This window comes from Protopterus annectens, chromosome 17.part0 (genome assembly GCF_019279795.1).
Source record: "Protopterus annectens isolate FY-2018-M chromosome 17.part0, PAN1.0, whole genome shotgun sequence".
Taxonomy (NCBI): domain Eukaryota; kingdom Metazoa; phylum Chordata; order Ceratodontiformes; family Protopteridae; genus Protopterus; species Protopterus annectens.
In genome coordinates this window covers 417,559,813-417,577,123 of record NC_056751.1, presented here as the reverse complement: position 1 = coordinate 417,577,123, position 17,311 = coordinate 417,559,813, and the positions used below count along the sequence as shown (strand labels likewise).

Below are 17,311 nucleotides of genomic sequence, written 5' to 3'. Positions count from 1 at the left end.
GACTGCTGCTGACAGGGGCCTCAGTTCAGAGTGGTCTCATAGGTGTTAATACATGTGTCCCCGAAATGCAAAATACCACATTGCAGAAACATTCTTTTTTACCGCAGCTCTTTATATATGTGGTGGGAGGTTTCTGAATCCCATTACTTATCTTTCAAAAATGTTAATTTGTTTTAAAAAAATAAGACAATTGATCTTTTGAAGATTGTTATTTTATGACTGGTTTTATCTGCAAAGGTATAAGTGAGGTTCACTATTATTAAACTATTCTACATTTTACCTGTACTATTTGACTACTGTTCATCTTTATTGCAAATTGGTTTCCAAATCACCTACTTTGCAACTTTACCCACAACATTTGATTGGTATTCATCTTTTGTCTTAGACAAATTGCCCTGTGATGGACTATGAAGCTAACTTGCTTTTGTTTAAAAGTACTGAGGTGTATAGTTTTAATGTTGTACTGTTACATGTATGTTTATGTCTATTATAATTACATAATTTATCCAACAGAAGATCAATGCACTGTAGTTTTGTAGTTAACAGAAAGTGTATTGTTAATTACCTTACCTTTTAATAAATATCTGAATGCAAACATATAACATTTACCATCTAAAATTCTACCAGGTGCCCTGAAACTTTAGAAGCTGGCTGGCTTTTACATCCCTGGCAGAACATAACCCATATGGTGTAGGCTACTGCAGAAGTAATCAAATGAAGAACAGTCTAGTTGATTTTGTAGTACATTGAGGGATTTACCCGAGTGGAATAGTAACGTATCATCCGCATGAAGTATGAGTGGGAGGTGAGGGAGATCCAGGTGTAATTTGTTGATATATATGGAGAAAAGGAGTGGGGTAAGTATAGATCATCGCAGAACATCTTGTTTTAGATTGACTAAAGGAGAGAGAGAGAGAGAGAGAAAAATTAATTTTAACACAAACGTATCAATATGACAGATAACTTTCACACCAGGGTAAGACATCAGGGCTAATGCATATATGAAGCAAGTGGTGTAATAGAATGTTGTGATATACTGGAGCAAAAGGCATTGATCAAAATCATTAGGGCTGGAACAGTAAAGATATCTCAGAGTAAAGCTTGTTCATTTCTGACACAGAGGCTGTTATAAGAGAAATATTTTTTTCATTGGTCATACATGCAAGGAGATTATGATGCAGATTAAGGCTTTTTTTTTTTTTTTTGCAATTTAATATTCTTTATATTTCAGGATCCTTCCTGGGAAATGGGTTTGTCTCCTCTTGGGATCATGACAACTATGTTGTCTGTAGCTTATACTCCTGGCAGGGATACCTTTGACAAGTTGACCTGAGACAAGGGGTCAGAGTAACAATGAACCAAAATGCTTCCTATAATGGTTCAATTAAAGAATCCAAAAACCTTACCTGGAACAGGGTCACCAGGGGCTATCTCTCCAGCCAAATCTGAGGTGATGTAAACTGACGAGCATCTGCTGGTCAGGTAACTTGCATAACCTCACAGGGTTTGATCCTAAAAAAGGCAGCATGGTACCACCGTGTAGGAACAACCACCACAAGGTAAAGTGTGGTAGTTATGTGCAATGTCAGTCAAGTGGCAGGCAGTACTGGGATTGATTAAGACAATTCATTGATCTTTTGAAGATTATTTTATGACTGGTTTTACCTGCAAAGGTATAAGTGAGGTTCACTATTATTAGACTATTCTACATTTTACCTGTACCATTTGACTACTGTTCATCTTTATTTCAAACTGATTTCCAAATCACCTACTTTGCAACTTTACCCACAACATTTGATTGGTATACATCTTTTTGTCTAAGACAAATTGCCATGTGATAGACTATGAATCTACCTTGCTTTTGTTTAAAAGCACTGTGGTGTATAGTTTTAATGTTGTACAGTTTCCATTGCTAGATTCTGGCAGTGGAAACTGTTTCTTAGCATGTCTTTGGGTGGGGAAGGACCTGTAACTTGGGTTTGAAAAGTACTAACAAAATTTAGTTAGCCTTAGCTCATTACACAGCACTGGTTCAAAAAACAGACTTATTGAGTAAGGATGGTCTCTCTCCTCCTGTGAAGCTGACCCTTATGAGAAGCCTCATTTAGGAGTGGGAATACTCACAAGCTCCTGATTATGTGCCATTTTGCTGGAGTTTGTACCACGAAAATTGAGGGTTACCTCAATGCAACAGTGACCTGCACAAAAGAAAACTCTTTTGTTTATGCATATTCAACTAACATCTATTTGGAATATTTGGCCTTCTTAGAGACCATGGGCAAGATACTTGAGAGCTTATCACCTACAGATTATGTAGTTGTATGGAAAAGTTCAGTGCTTATATGGGGGGGGGGGGTGACAGAGGAAGATACCTTCCCTGATCTGAATTTGAGCAGTGAACTGTTTTTTTTTGTACATCTCTGCTTCTGTGCTAGTCACAGACTGTTCATAACACTCAACTGACCACAAGTTTGCTCATTTGTTTAATAATTAATTAATTAACTTTGCTGGCAGAGTAGGTGAGCTGGACCATAGACCATTTTCAGCCAAAACCCAGACTAGTTAGGCATTCTCATGTTTCAACAGATTGTTTCAATTCTTTGTTATTTGTACAGTTCAAGTAGTGTGACAGCTCTTTTGCTGTTTGCACTTATGTTGTCAGACGTGATGCCACATGTTCTGGACAACTGAGCTAGGACAGGTGCCGAGCTGTCAACTGATAATTACTTAGCGGTGCACTGGATTAAATGGTCATGGCAGTGGATGGAGAGATCTGGAAACACTAGACATGCAGTGAGTATGTCTTATGAATGCCCATGTGATGTTTCCATGTAGGACAAGTTAAATTCCCAATCCAGAAAATCTTTCCCCATATACTTGAGGAGGTCAGGGATACTCCATTTGAGAGTTCAATAACTTAAATAGCAGCAAGGAGCTTAAGCAAAAAAATAAATAAATAAAATTAAGAGCATGCACGTGCATTAGCATAGGGTAACAGATTATACTCCAAAAAGAAACACGTTGATTTGGGTACACTAAGCTGACTATAAGCACAACAATACAATTTTTGCAGAGCATCATACCAGAAGAGTTTGGCAACAGTTAGCTCATTCTTAACATGGATAGGCACTCTTTAAGGTTCAAAATTATCAAGACATTTCCAATGCCTAAGAAATTAAAACCAGACCAATTAAAAAAAATGACATAACCGGGCTAGGGCACTGATCTCCATGGACCTTTTTCAGACACAGCCTGGGAATACTGGTTAAGTGACTGGTTTAGACACAGTTAGGCAAATAGAGGGTGTGGGACTCGAGCCCTGTACCACAGGAAACAGCTGACCAAAAGCTCATTGCCATAATCCTCTGGGCCAAATGCTAGACATTAACAGCCTGAATGCAGTCTTTGCCACAGTCTGAATATATGAGCCCCCCAAATGACATTGCACTTTAATAAGAAAAAGAAAAAGAAAAAAAATAAGATAAACCCTATGTAAATTTCACTGCACTTAACACCATGGTCCAAAAGAGCGTGTTTTGTGGGCATGGCCATCACATATAAGTCAATAGACTCCTCACCAAATTTTTGCAGGGATTTTCACCACTGATAATAATTTTGTTGATAAAAGCTGGAGAAAATAAGTATTATACCATGCATCCATATAGATTGTGTACAGCCATGTTGAAAGAGTCAAAGCTAAACCTTCAAGCTATAATTCAACTAGTTTAGCATCATACCTCTCAACTGTCCAGATTTTCACAGAATACCCAGACTTTGTCTTATATTTCTTGTACATTTGTCATAAAACTTGTGGTTTTTTGGCAATCATTGAGGAATGAAGGCACTAAATAATGATATATATTTGAGTTTTAGACTTCATAGCCTTCATAAAATGCATGGTAACACGAATCCTGTTATTCTAGCAACTTTCTTCATTTATAAGAACAATATTTAAAATATGTCCTATTTTTGGGCCTTTGTCTCCCCACATGCTATATGTAGAAAAAGTCAGGGTGAGGAATTCTGCAGCAGATTAAAGAAAAGTTGCTCACTTCATTCATTCATTCATTCATTCATTCATTCATTCATTCATTCATTCACTTATTCGTTCTCTTATTACACAACCCAGTACAGGGTAATAGAGAGCCATTCCCGAAACTTAATGGACACAAGACATTGAAACACATGCTAAACAAGGAGCCAATTTATTGTAAGGTGCACACAAACAAACACACACTCACATATATATATATATATATATATATATATATATATATATATATATATATGTGTGTGTGTGTGTGTGTGTGTGTGTGTGTGTGTGTGTATATATATATATATATATATATATATATATATATATATGTGTGTGTGTGTGTGTGTGTGTGTGTATATATATATATATATATATATATATATATATATATATATATATATATATACACATATACACACATATTCATTTATTTATTTATTTATTTATTTTATTTATCATTTGTTGACCGAGAAAGTCCGACTAGGTTCCACAGAGCCTGTTTTCAGTGGAGGCCCGGGGAGAAATGCTCCAGATATACAAGATCTGCAAGACCCCTGTTTCCCTCACCAAACACAGTGAGGGAAACAGGGTCTATATTACATAGTCGAAGTTACGTAGCTTCGACTGACATATGTTCGAACACATATGTCCGAAGTTACGGAACTTCGACTATCAATAAAATAATAAAAACAACAGGAAAAAGAAAAGAGTATATGCAGGGGGTCAAGCCCCCCTACACCCCCACACCCCCTACTCTTTAAATATACCAACTCCAAGGTCATGTTACAGTTCAGTAAAGGGAAAATTCCCTTTTATTTTATTTTCTGTTTTTTTTTAATGTTTTTATTGATAGTCGAAGTTCCGTAACTTCGGACATATGTGTTTGAACATATGTCACTCGAAGTTACGGAACTTCAACTATGTAATATAGACCATATATATATATATATATATATATATATATATATATATATATATATATGGGAACACTTCACAATGCCGAAATCCTGAAAGATCGAATTTCATATGGCCGAGACCATATGATCGAACTTTTGGAATCCCGACATTGTGAATGGAGATCTGCATACAGCGTGGAATGGGAGATTTCCCTTTTCCTCGATGTAGTGCGATCTCAGAGTTGGAATATTTAAGTAGCAGGGGTGCAGGGGGACTTGCCCTCCTGCAGAAATATTTAAATTATTTTTTGGGGAGTTTTTATGGATTTGTTTTGGAATTTCGATTTTCCAAAACATCGGTCATATGGTCTCAATCATATTTAATTCGATGTTTCAGAATTTTGAGATTCTGAAGTGAATCCATAGATACACAGATATATATATATATATATATATATATATATATATATATATATATGTGTGTGTGTGTGTGTATATATCTATATATATATATATATATATATATATATATATATATATATATATATATATATATATATATATACTCACTTATTCTCACATGGTATGTGCACCTATGGATAGATTAAAGAACTGCTAATTTACCTACTGCATATCTTTGGGATACGTATGGAAAATATTTATAAAAAAAAGAGACAGATATAGGCTCCATACAATGGAGATTTGAAATTATTGCTGATTTCTAAAAATGACTGCTTTATGCTTATATAAGTGACTGCATTTAAACATTTTTAATTTAGTATATAGAGTGAGCACCTTACAAGGACATTGTGTGTATTCTTCCTTTATGTCTCACAAATTATGGAATCTCCAAAATTTAGAAAACTTAAAATTTAGAATTTTTAACTGTTCTTTCATGAATATGTGCAGAAATATTCTTAGGATAACCACTGCAGATGAAAACAAGACACCATTGAGTTCCAAAGTCAACAACAGTAGAGTAAAGTGAATTCTGTATGTAACTAAAATAAATGTAATTATCTAAGGATACAATACATGACTAACAAAAATCTCCATGGTGTTTGCATATTATAACATGCTGCTCGAGTTTTGAAGCTACATTGCCTTATTAAATAACTTCACACTTCTTTTCTTTTCTTTTTGAAAGGTGATGAACTGATGAAGATTGAAGATGAAGATGACCAGGGTTGGTGTAAAGGAGTCACTGAGAGAGGTCAAGTTGGACTTTACCCAGCCAATTATGTTGAAATTATTCAATAAATATGTTTCATCTTTTTTAAAAACTATAATTTTGGGTTGACTGCATGAGTCTTGGAAAAAAAACTTAAAATGTATTATGTATGATATTTTACAAATAGGAATTATGAAAATAATACCCCCTGCCACCCGTTAAGGAACAGTTGATAAATCAGTTGTGGCAGCCTCAACTCCCTACAAAAGTTATTTTCTAGTGGAGTTTAATGTTTTCTTTATTGTTTCCTGATATTCATACAGTTTGATTATTTTCCCATAGGAACATGACCTCTTATTGTCTCCTTGTATTTAGTGCAATAATTATCTTTTATTCTCAAGATGTCATGCACAAGGGATGGATAAACAGGAGCTGTGCTCCTGTCTATGTATGTGACAGGGAGAGAAAGAAAGATGAGATGCACCTTAAGTAATTTTAAAGAAAAAATATACAGCAAATTGCTTTTCTGAAAATGGCCAAGTAAGAATCATAAAACTATGGTTCAGAAGGACACTGAGATACATTTTATATCAATCTTCGATTTGTATTTGTTTTCTTTAAGAGGATTCTGAAAGAGTCACAACCACTGGTTATGGAAAAGCAGCTGAACATACTGAACGCATATCATGAAGTCAAAGTCTGTACAAGTAATTAAAGTATGTGGATGTTTTAATCTCTGTGAATGTTTTTTTTCTAACTGATGTTAGAGCATCATTTTGAATACTTCCAAATTATGAATCCTTTCAGCACGTATAGAAATAAAGACCAGAAATATATATTCTTCTGAAGATAATTTTTTTAGGTGTATAAGTAATTTTGTTTCAGAAAACTGCTTTCAGCCTAAAATCAGCCCTCATGTAATGATAGTTTCCACAGTTATTCAAAAGCTAAATGGTCCAAGCAAGACTGGCAACACCAGCCAGAGCAATCTACACATAGGTTTTGTCAGTGCTGTTGTAATCAAGGCAAGGTTGTGTCAAGAGTGGCACAAGGTAAATTTGTTCCAATGATCTCCGCTGTACACACTGCAAAGTTATTTAGCTGCTTTGTTTTGTTCACTTGCAGTTCTTCAAATCTGGGAAAAGAAAATGATTGTGTGCATATTGGATTATACTAACAGAAGTTCTTTATGCAACTTGGGTTATAGACAGCACAGTATCTAACGTATACCTCTCAACCTCTTAGCCCATAAAATATGGACAGATCCTAACATAATGGGGGACAAAGGCCCAAAATAGGGACATATTTTAAATGTTTATCTTATAAACGTAGACAGTTGCTAGAATAACAGGGTTTGCGTAAACATGCATTTTCTGAAGTATCCAAGTAAAGCTCCAAAGGACACACCACGAGAAGTGAGTAAATCGTCTTTTATTCAGTACAGCACATAAAACAGGAAAAGATAAGTGCTTTCGCGTGCACTGTGCACGCTTCTTCAGATCTCATTAAACAACAATTACAACTTTTCTTAAATAATAAGCAACAACCAATAAAAGCGCACTTCAATATAAGAAACCTAATTCAATTTGAGTCATATCCAATTCTTCAATTAGCGAATTATATTATCTCATTAAATGATATATAACATAGCCTGATGTTCCAACTCAGTCCAAACTCTAGTATACAACAGTTTCATATGGAAAACCAAAATTAACAGCTATATTGGATGTACATACTTGTGATGCAACCATTCTGTTAATATGCCTTACTCCAATATCAATGTGGCGATCGTCTTTAATAATCAATGGTTGTTGACTATTGTAACAACCAAGAAAGACCAAAAAGAGGGAGGGGGAAACAGAGCTGATCCTTCCATGTCCTTTCAATGGTTTCCATAGCAACCTGTCTAAGATGGTACAATGAATAGGGCATAGATCGCTGACTGTTAACACATAAGAATTTCCCATAGACAAGAACACAGCTGTAAGAGCACTATAGAATATGTAACTCTGTGCTGCATAAAGAATCATAGTCTGTGCTTATATAACCATATTGTGTCCACCCAATATAAATGATCTTGATTCGAAAAAACAACACCACTAATAAAGTGCAATAGCGGGGCGCTAAAAACGTCTCGCATATATTAAATGCAGCAATACGCATGAAAACTAAAAGCAAATGTATCCTAAAAACATGCATACAAGAGAATAGAAAGCAGATGAATATTCAAAACTTGGATTATTACTATAATAACTGATAATCAAACGAGTGTGTAAAAGTAAGTATCCAAATATTGGTCAGAAACTAGTATAAAAAACACGTATAAAAGATGCAAAGTACTAATCAATAACTTATATATCATACTCTATCTGATTGCCTGATAAGTTAGGCCACTCAAAATACACGTACTCAAAACACATGAGCACAAACGGTGGTATTACTATACATTCTGATTTTCTGAAGTATGTGAAGTCTAAAAGTCAAATGTATGTCATTATTTAGTGATTTCATTCATTAGATCACCCCAGTGATTTGACAGAAAACCACAAATTTTATGAGGAATAGATGGAAATTTTGAGGCAAAATCTGGACATTCTATGAAAATCTGGACCGATGAGAGGTATGATTTAAGGGCAACATGTTCCAGTTTGTGCCATAAACCTCTCATAGTTCACTGACAGCCTTCTTTCATAAATCATAGTAATCTCTGAGTTCTATATCTATTGAATGCTATGAAAGTAAATTCACACAGAGTACTTAACTTGGGACAAGAAAGGGGACAATTTATTACAGGTTTTGGTTTTAAATCTCCTACTATCATTTATGTTCCTACAATTTATTAGTCATCACTGTACTTCTAGTTCTGCTGTTCCACTGGTTCTATAATAAATTATACCATAGGTTGCAAAACTGGGAAAAATATCCCCTTTCAGTTCTAGGATAACTCACTTGTTTGTAGGTGTATTGTAAACATGCAGATCATCTGATCTGCAAGACCCCCATTTCCCTCACCAAACACAGTCATCAGCTGTATAGTGGCCACTGCTCGGTGGTCATGTCAAATTAAGCAGTGCTAGTTACTCTCTTAACCTAAAATCTACCGAGTGAGCAGTATTCATGGCATTGTCGCAGTCTGGAATGCACCAAATTAGTTAAGATTTTCTGTCAGAAAGCATTTCCTATGTTAACTAAGTATGAAGTGCTAAACCACCCTTAAAAGAAAGGTTGACATGGAATGCTCACATTCTGTCACCTGGAAGAATAAACTAATAAACCCTCATCAACTTTCATTAGCAAATAATAAGTTGAACAACAGTCACCTGGTGTCTGTAAAGAGGCTAAGGCTAATGATGAAATAAGGGCCATCATTACCTCATAATGAACAAACAGTGTCAAACTGTTTCTGCAAGGAAAACTGTTAAGAGACAGGCTCAGATGCTAAGGAAAAATTGGACTGCAATTGTGACAGACATTATTCAATGTTAAGCAAGAGGAAATAAGAAAGGTACAAGTCAAACACAACATCATTATAATATATATTTTGAGAGAACCTCTTTTAGTGGGTCAGAGCTGAGTAACTATGTCTGTCAGATTCATGTATAAAAAAACCTAGATGGTCACCTTTCTAATTACCAAGTTCATAGAAGAACAACTCTAAATATTGCTTATAATTAGAATATCTAACACTTATAAACAGGTAATCTTGTGTTCCCCTTATTTCTTTCTGTTAGAAATGCTAGACTGGGGAATTCTAGAAGAGAAACAATAGAGACTCCTTGCAGAAGTTAATGGAAACAGAATGAAAAAAAGAAAATAATGATTGTTGAATACAGTCTTCTAAATGAAAAGGTACCATTAAAACAACGAAACAAGTCATGGGCATTCAGAATTGCCAATTAGCTGAAACACCTGATGTTCATATGGATCATTTGCATATATCCCATGTGCCTCTGACACAAGAGGTTTGGGAGGTCACTTTTTGGAAGTGGGGCTTGGCTTTATTGGCCTGAAATTGTCCATTAAAATGACAAAACAAGTCACGGACATTCAGAATTTCCAATTAGTTGAAACACCTGATGTTCATAAGGATCATTTGCATATATTCCATGTGCCTCTGACACAAGAGGTTTTGAAGGTCACTTATTGGAAGTTCTAGCTTTGCTGGAGTTAACATTTGTTTACTGGGAAAGTCCAACTTGGAACAAAGCCAATTTTCAGCAGACGCCTGGGGAGAAATGCTCCAGACATGTCTGAGTGACATGGGAGGAAACTGGCGTACCCAGATAAAACCCACACGAATGCATGGAGGACATGCAGACTCCGCACATTGAACCGGAGAACCTCTTGCTGTGAGTTGATAATGCTACCACTGCGTCATCATATATGATACTGTCAAGGAAGAGAATGGCTACTTGTTCAGGTTTATAAGGGAAGAAAAATATGAGTGCAACATCAGTACAGACAATCCATTATTAAAGACTGATTGAAAAAAGCTTCTATGCAGTACTGATAAGGAGAATATAAAATCAGCATCGGTACCTGAAAAATCTCTGCTGCAAACATACCAACACAAAAAAAACTTTGCAAAGCTTCACTTCACCATATCCAGAAGTACATTTCTAACTGACTGGCATTAACATTTTTTTTTCATTTTATGATACAGTTTTGTATTTTTTCTTATAATAATGTTCACATCAGATGTCCTGATAGTAAAGCAATTCCTTTGTTTTTTTTTTGTTTTGTTTGTTTGTGTGAGGATGAGATGATTTATGTTTGCAAAACTGTGACTCAGTAAAAGTTAAAACCTTTAATAAAATCAGTAACTTTAAATCTATCTATGCAAACAGAAAACACAAAATAAAGGTTCCTGTCATGGCGAAAACAAGGGCAGCTGTAACAGTAGCAATGCAGTTCCTCCAAATTCTAGTACCACCAGGCATTAGTGCCAGATGTTAAAAGCTGAATGATGTCTCAGAGAACACCTTCTAGTTTCAAAATATATAAACTTCTACATACTCACAAAGTTGCAAAGATATCCAAGGTAACACATACATGATTAAAACTTAAATGCTTTATTTAATATGAGTAGCTTTTATCTGATAGTCCATTCACTAGCAACAAAGCAACTGAACATTTTTCCCCTAGTTACTTTGTCTTCCATTCCTTTCTCTTTGTAATAGTCAACAGTAAGTTCATATCTCAATGAAATGTGGGTTATTTCTTTGGAGTAGGGGTGGACATTTCATTTTTAACAGAATAAGCCAGCAGCCAGATGATTTTTAGAAACTTTTTCAGCCTCAACCTGAAGCTATCCGATCACAGTTTTTCTCACTTTGAGATTAGTGTGATGTCTGAGATTCTATTTGCATTACTGGGGATACAGCATCTTCCCCACAACTGCAGGTGTGTGTCTTGATAAACACTTAATTGCCCAGTTATATGTTTCACGACAAAGTCAGAAATTTTTTGGAAAGTTAGTAATGAAAAAGGTCTTAGAATGAAAAGCCTGGCACTGTGAAAGGTCATTTAACTTAAAATTCTTTAAGTAGGTTTGGGGACTGACAGTGCAGGGGTATATCTTTTTTTAAACACTTTTACTGAATTATCACTTGTAACTGTCTTGTATTCAGTGACAGCAGCTAGTATGATATGAAAATGTTCGCACTGTCCAATGAATGCATTAAGATCCTGCTGATGAGAAAGAACCTCTCTTTTTGAATCATTAGAAGAAAGCATTAATCTCATCGAAGGACACTGTCAGCATTACTTTATAAGGTTTGCAAACACAATAACTCTTTCAAGTATCTTCTTTAGCATTACAGTATATGCTAGACTGGGTTTCTTCTTTTTAAGACATGTCAAATTTAAATTACTTGAAAGAGGATTGTCAGATTAAGGTGGATTTAAACTAGACAGAACCAAACCAAACTTTTTACTTCGAGCTCTGTTAATTCTCACCTGCAAAACATTATATCACAGCATAATGTACCTTACATGCAAAGAGAAGAAAATTACAAACAAGTATGAACTTATATTGTAAATATCTATTTGTTCTTGAAAAATAAACTGTACAAAAAAGATGGTCATTTGTACTCATGTTATAGTCAACTATGTGACTGCAGTGAGGTGTTGATCATAAATGTTATTATTTTTGTTTACTGGTACACTACATTTGACAAGAAATGCATCTAATAAAAGAATTTAAAACAATGTGTGTGATATTGCAGTCTGTGAATCTATAGAGATGTGAATTGCCAGGATTAGTGTGATGTATAAAATCATTACGTAACTGATTGTTTCTGTTTTCAACAGCATCTCATTCACAATCACTGTAAATGGTTTCAGAACTCGACACTCAGGTCAGAATGTTTGAGTCTATAGACATTGGTAACACTGCATAGTGTTTCATGTATACAAGCAATGTCCAAAGTCTTTTTAGCTTCAAGTATCATGTTTTTTAATACAACAAAAATGACACCCTAATGGCAAAAGTGTCTAAAAGCATAGACATGTCTAATTAAAGGCTGTGGGAATAAAGCTACAGAGTGAGAAAGAGAGAGAGAGAAGTAAATGACTGCATATTTTTATTGTAGCTGAAATGGATGTTAATGATCCCAAGTCACTAATAATGAAGAACAGACTTAAATTTATTTAAAACAAGCAATGGCATTTACACTTCTTGTGACTATTGATCTTAAGGCAGACACATTTTCATTCTCATGCATCTTTAAAGAACGATGTACTAACTCTTATTACATACAGTTGTAGGATGTACTGCCGGTAATGTGGAGATATAATCACAGTTTATGAAGCAGTGGAGGATGGTTACTTGTTTGAAAGCCTGAGGCATACCTCTCAACTGCATAGATTTTCATAGACTTCCAGATTTTGCCTCATATTTCAGGTCCATTTTTCACAAAATTGTGGTTTTTCTAGGAAATCGTTGGCAAATTATTGAACAATGAAGTCAGAAAATAATGGCATACATTTGAGTTTCAGACTTCATACCCTGCAGAAAATTATGCTATTGCAAAGCCTGTTATTCTATCAACGTTTTAAGTTTCTAAGAGCAATATTTAAAAATTGTCCCTATTTTGGGGCCTTTGTCCCTCCCCCATTATTTATGGTTTTATCCAGATTTCTTGCTCTAAGAGGTTGAGACATATGGTCTGAAGTTAAAACATATGAACCATTAAATATTATATGCAAACAGACAAATCAAAAGTATAAGTAGCACCTCTCCAATTATGTACTACCCTCATTTTCAGAGGTCAGTCATGCTGTGCCATAGCTACCCAATACAGCTCTTCGGCTTTAAAAACTAATTTTGTAAAGCCCTAATGTCAAAAGTGATATTTTCAGCATTTGCAAACCTCCTAGCCTGAAGTGTGCAGTACACACAACATACTGACATCAATGACTCAAATTTCAGACAGAAAGAAGGAAGCAGGCAGAATGGGATAGACATAGCTCATCATCTGATAAACCTGATACTAATTTTTCCTTTTTACCTATAATACTGAGAAAAAACATTTACTGTAAATCCAATAAATACTAAAATGTATCTTGAAGACTGGTAATAAATGCCCAAAATTATATGGAAGAGAGACACAAAAGAAATTAAATTAATATGACATGGAAGACAAGAAATCGGCATTGGCAGCAAGGCTTGAGAGGTGACTCTTGACATCTGTGTCGAGAAGATATAACATCCTGGATTATGGTCAGACAAACTCAGTCATATGTCTTTGTAGTGCATGGAACTTTATTTGCTCCCATATATTACAAAAGTTGGAGGATAAAGAAAAATACGATAACATCTCTGACAACTGTAACACACTTACCACAGCCACATGAGAACTGTAACACACTTACCACAGCCACATGAGAACTGTAACACACTTACCACAGCCACATGAGAACAGTCACCACAGAAGAGCTACAGGAATCTGTTGAACACTTTATATAAAGAAAAGAAACAAGTCTAAATGAAGTGTTAGTTTCCTGATACTGTTCCTTGGTGGTCACTGGCCACCGTTAATGTTGTAGGGCAAGTCTAGAGCTTAACAATGGAAACAGTACTTAAGAGCTGGTTAAGCAACTTTCTGACATCAGAAAGGTGCTTAACAAGCCTGCCTTCTCCCACATTTCAGAACATAACTGCAGTCTGCCATGCACTACAAACAGCATCATCTGTAGTACACATACAAGGAAACTAACTCCTGCTTTTGTCACTGGTATTATTTATCTCTTTGTGTGTTTTAAATGATTTCTACACAAATATTCTAAAATGGTACTGTCCAATGAGCTTTCTAATGCCATGGAAAACTCGACCTAGAAATACAGTGGCACAATGTATATGTATTTTTTAATACAACCTTCTTCTTTTTGGACAAGTGTAGAGCAACCAAATGTATGCTTCAGGTTGTTCAATTTTGTTTTCATTTCACAGTTATAAAGCACTAACTGTGTATTACTAGGTACAGTCAAGTTAAATTTATTAGAGTGCTTTAACCAAAGTACTTTACAAATGTAAATGAAAAGAACAAGGAATCAAATATAACAATACATACAAATAATCTAAAATTGAAAATGTACTAATTAAATTATATCAAAAGTAATGGTTAAAAAGGTTTTGAAAACATTTCAAGGATATTTCATATGTTAGCATTTGTATTTAATTATCTATAAAACTGAGAACTTAAAAGAATACCCAAGACTTTAGGCTGTTTCTTGAAACAACCTATAACACTTAATCTTTTTTGGTCATTCCTTGTGCAATGTAGTGAGTATAATGGTACTTTCACTAACTGATCTTGATTTTGATTACATTTATTATGTGTGATAGATGTCACTGGCTTGTTAATTTTTTAATGCAAGTTCGTGTTAGTTATCCCCACAGAATGGACCTGATTATTCTGATTGGCAACAAGCTGTTCCATTCTGCAAGGATCCTTCAGTATATGTAGCACTGTACTGTTCTCCAGTTTTGCATTCAGATATATTTATCACAAAGCAATTCTTTATGGCAGAGAAAAAAATCATTTAATTATCATTTGTGCATGCATATGTATTACACTTTTAACACTACATGCAGTAAAACAGCTCACATTATGTACAGTAGAAATAATTATGTAATGTTCTGTAACAGCGTAGTCACAAATCACAGCTGAATAATGCCAGTTCACTTAATTTACATTTTAAACTGCATGCAATATGAAACAATGAAGATTATTTTAATCTGTAATTTAATTTTCCACAGCATAATTTGTAATACAGAGAATAATAGTGTAACAATGTTTACCAAGAGATTATTTTTTTTTTTTTAAACAAATTTATTGTTTTAACATATAAGAGAAATATCATAACAATTTTATACAAATAATTAAAAATAGGTATTATTATAATATTCAACAAAACAACTAAAGTATTTACAAAGACATCCACTACAATCAGATCAATTAATTAAACTAAAATACTGTGCTATTGAAATTAGAATTTTTTTAACAAATTTTGTAAATTATCCCATACAATAAAATGTGATGTTTTTCTAGTTGTTCTCATTCTAATTGTGCTTATTTCCATATGACACATTATATTCATAACATTTTTAAATTCATTGAACGAATGAGGTGTATCTGAAATCCAATTTCTAGTTATTATTTTCCTAGCCACTGCTAGGATAGACCATAACAAGGGAAGCTTAATCTTTTTAACACATTGAGGTACAGGTGTGTTGAATAATATAAGAGACTTAGAAATAATGAAATTATCTGTAAAAGAGCCTGCAAAAATTCATTAATTGACTTCCAGTATTCTTTCAACTTCATACAGTCATAAAACATATGAGCCCAGTCAGCATTAATTTCTACATTACATCTCTTACATAGATTATCTTTATTATTAATTTTATTCATCATCAAAGGTGTATAAAAAGATCTATGTAAAAATTTCCATGTATAAAGTCTCCAGACAATGGAAGATGTAGTTCTATAAGCAGATTCCAATATATATTGTTTATCTTGTTGAGTTGGTGGGTCCCCATTAATAGAGGTGAAATAATTCCAGTATGAATCTACATTGTAAAAAGTTTCTTGTCTGATAATTTTATGTATATATGAAAGTTTACCTTTATCAGAAACTTTATGTTGTAAATTTATTATCAAGTAATCAATCAGTTTTGGAATAGATTCTTTAACTGTTATAGACATTAGATCTATTCTATCAATGAGATGTTGTCTAAAGATCTGAACCTCTAACCAGCAAGTTTCTCTTAGATCAAATTCTTGTTTTAAGAAATCTAGATTTTTAACTTTATTATCAGATATCAGCTGATACCAGTACTTTAGATTATTATCTATAGCTAAATGAGCTCCTTCAGAAGTAGATGACATAAGCATACCCTGAGTATAAATGATAGGATATACAATAAAATTCCATTCCCTATACTTAGGGTGCATGAATATAAAGTTACGATAACTAATAATAATATTTAATGGGTAACAGACCATATGTTTAGGTGTAATAGGTGAAGTACAAAATTCCTTTAGCAACCACAACATGGAGTTATTTATAATCATATTTTTATGTGTTAAGGAGATTTTCATGAAGTGCATACTAATTAGCTCCCAATAATCTTTCCATTTTGCGACATATGACCGATCTATTAATAAAGTAATAACTTTTATAATAGAAGAGATAATATATAAATTAAAGTCTGGAAAAGAAATACCCCTTGAGACCAGCTATTAGTATGTTTCTTTAATGCAATCCTAGGTCTATTAGGTGCCCATAAGAAATTTAACATTAGTGTATTCAGTTTCTTGATAGCTATTTTTGTAGGTGAAAGTATTATTGATTGTATTAAGTATAAAATCTTGGGGAATATTATCATTTTAATAATTGTAAGTCTCTCCTCCATAGTAAAAACATATTATTCCAGGTATTAAAAAGATTTTGTATATTAAGAAAACAGGTATTATAGTTATTATATATAATAGATTTAATATCTTTAGATAGTATTATACCTAAATAAGTTATCTGACCTGAGTTGGGTACATATTTAGTAAAATCACTAATGAGAGTATTTTTTCGTGTATATATAGGTAGTATTTTAGTTTTTCTTCATTGAATATTAAACCAGAAATACTTTTAAAATTCATCATTTTATCAAATAAAGACTGCATAGAAGAATTAGATCCTGCTGAT

The 17,311-nt window shown here is 33.9% G+C and overlaps 1 protein-coding gene across 2 annotated transcripts in view; it reads left to right on the top strand.

Annotated features, from left to right (window-relative positions):
- The window catches only part of LOC122791387 (protein kinase C and casein kinase substrate in neurons protein 1-like), an 821,887-nt gene extending 814,948 nt beyond the window's left edge, over positions 1-6,939 (top strand). The window contains exon 10 of one of the 2 annotated variants that reach the window (XM_044059123.1): positions 6,080-6,939. In XM_044059123.1, coding sequence (XP_043915058.1) covers positions 6,080-6,192 — 113 coding nt within the window. In that variant the 3' untranslated portion in view covers positions 6,193-6,939. The remainder of the gene's footprint in view (positions 1-6,079) is intronic. The other variant, XM_044059124.1, reaches the window with a different exon arrangement.
- Positions 6,940-17,311: the final 10,372 nt, after the last annotated feature.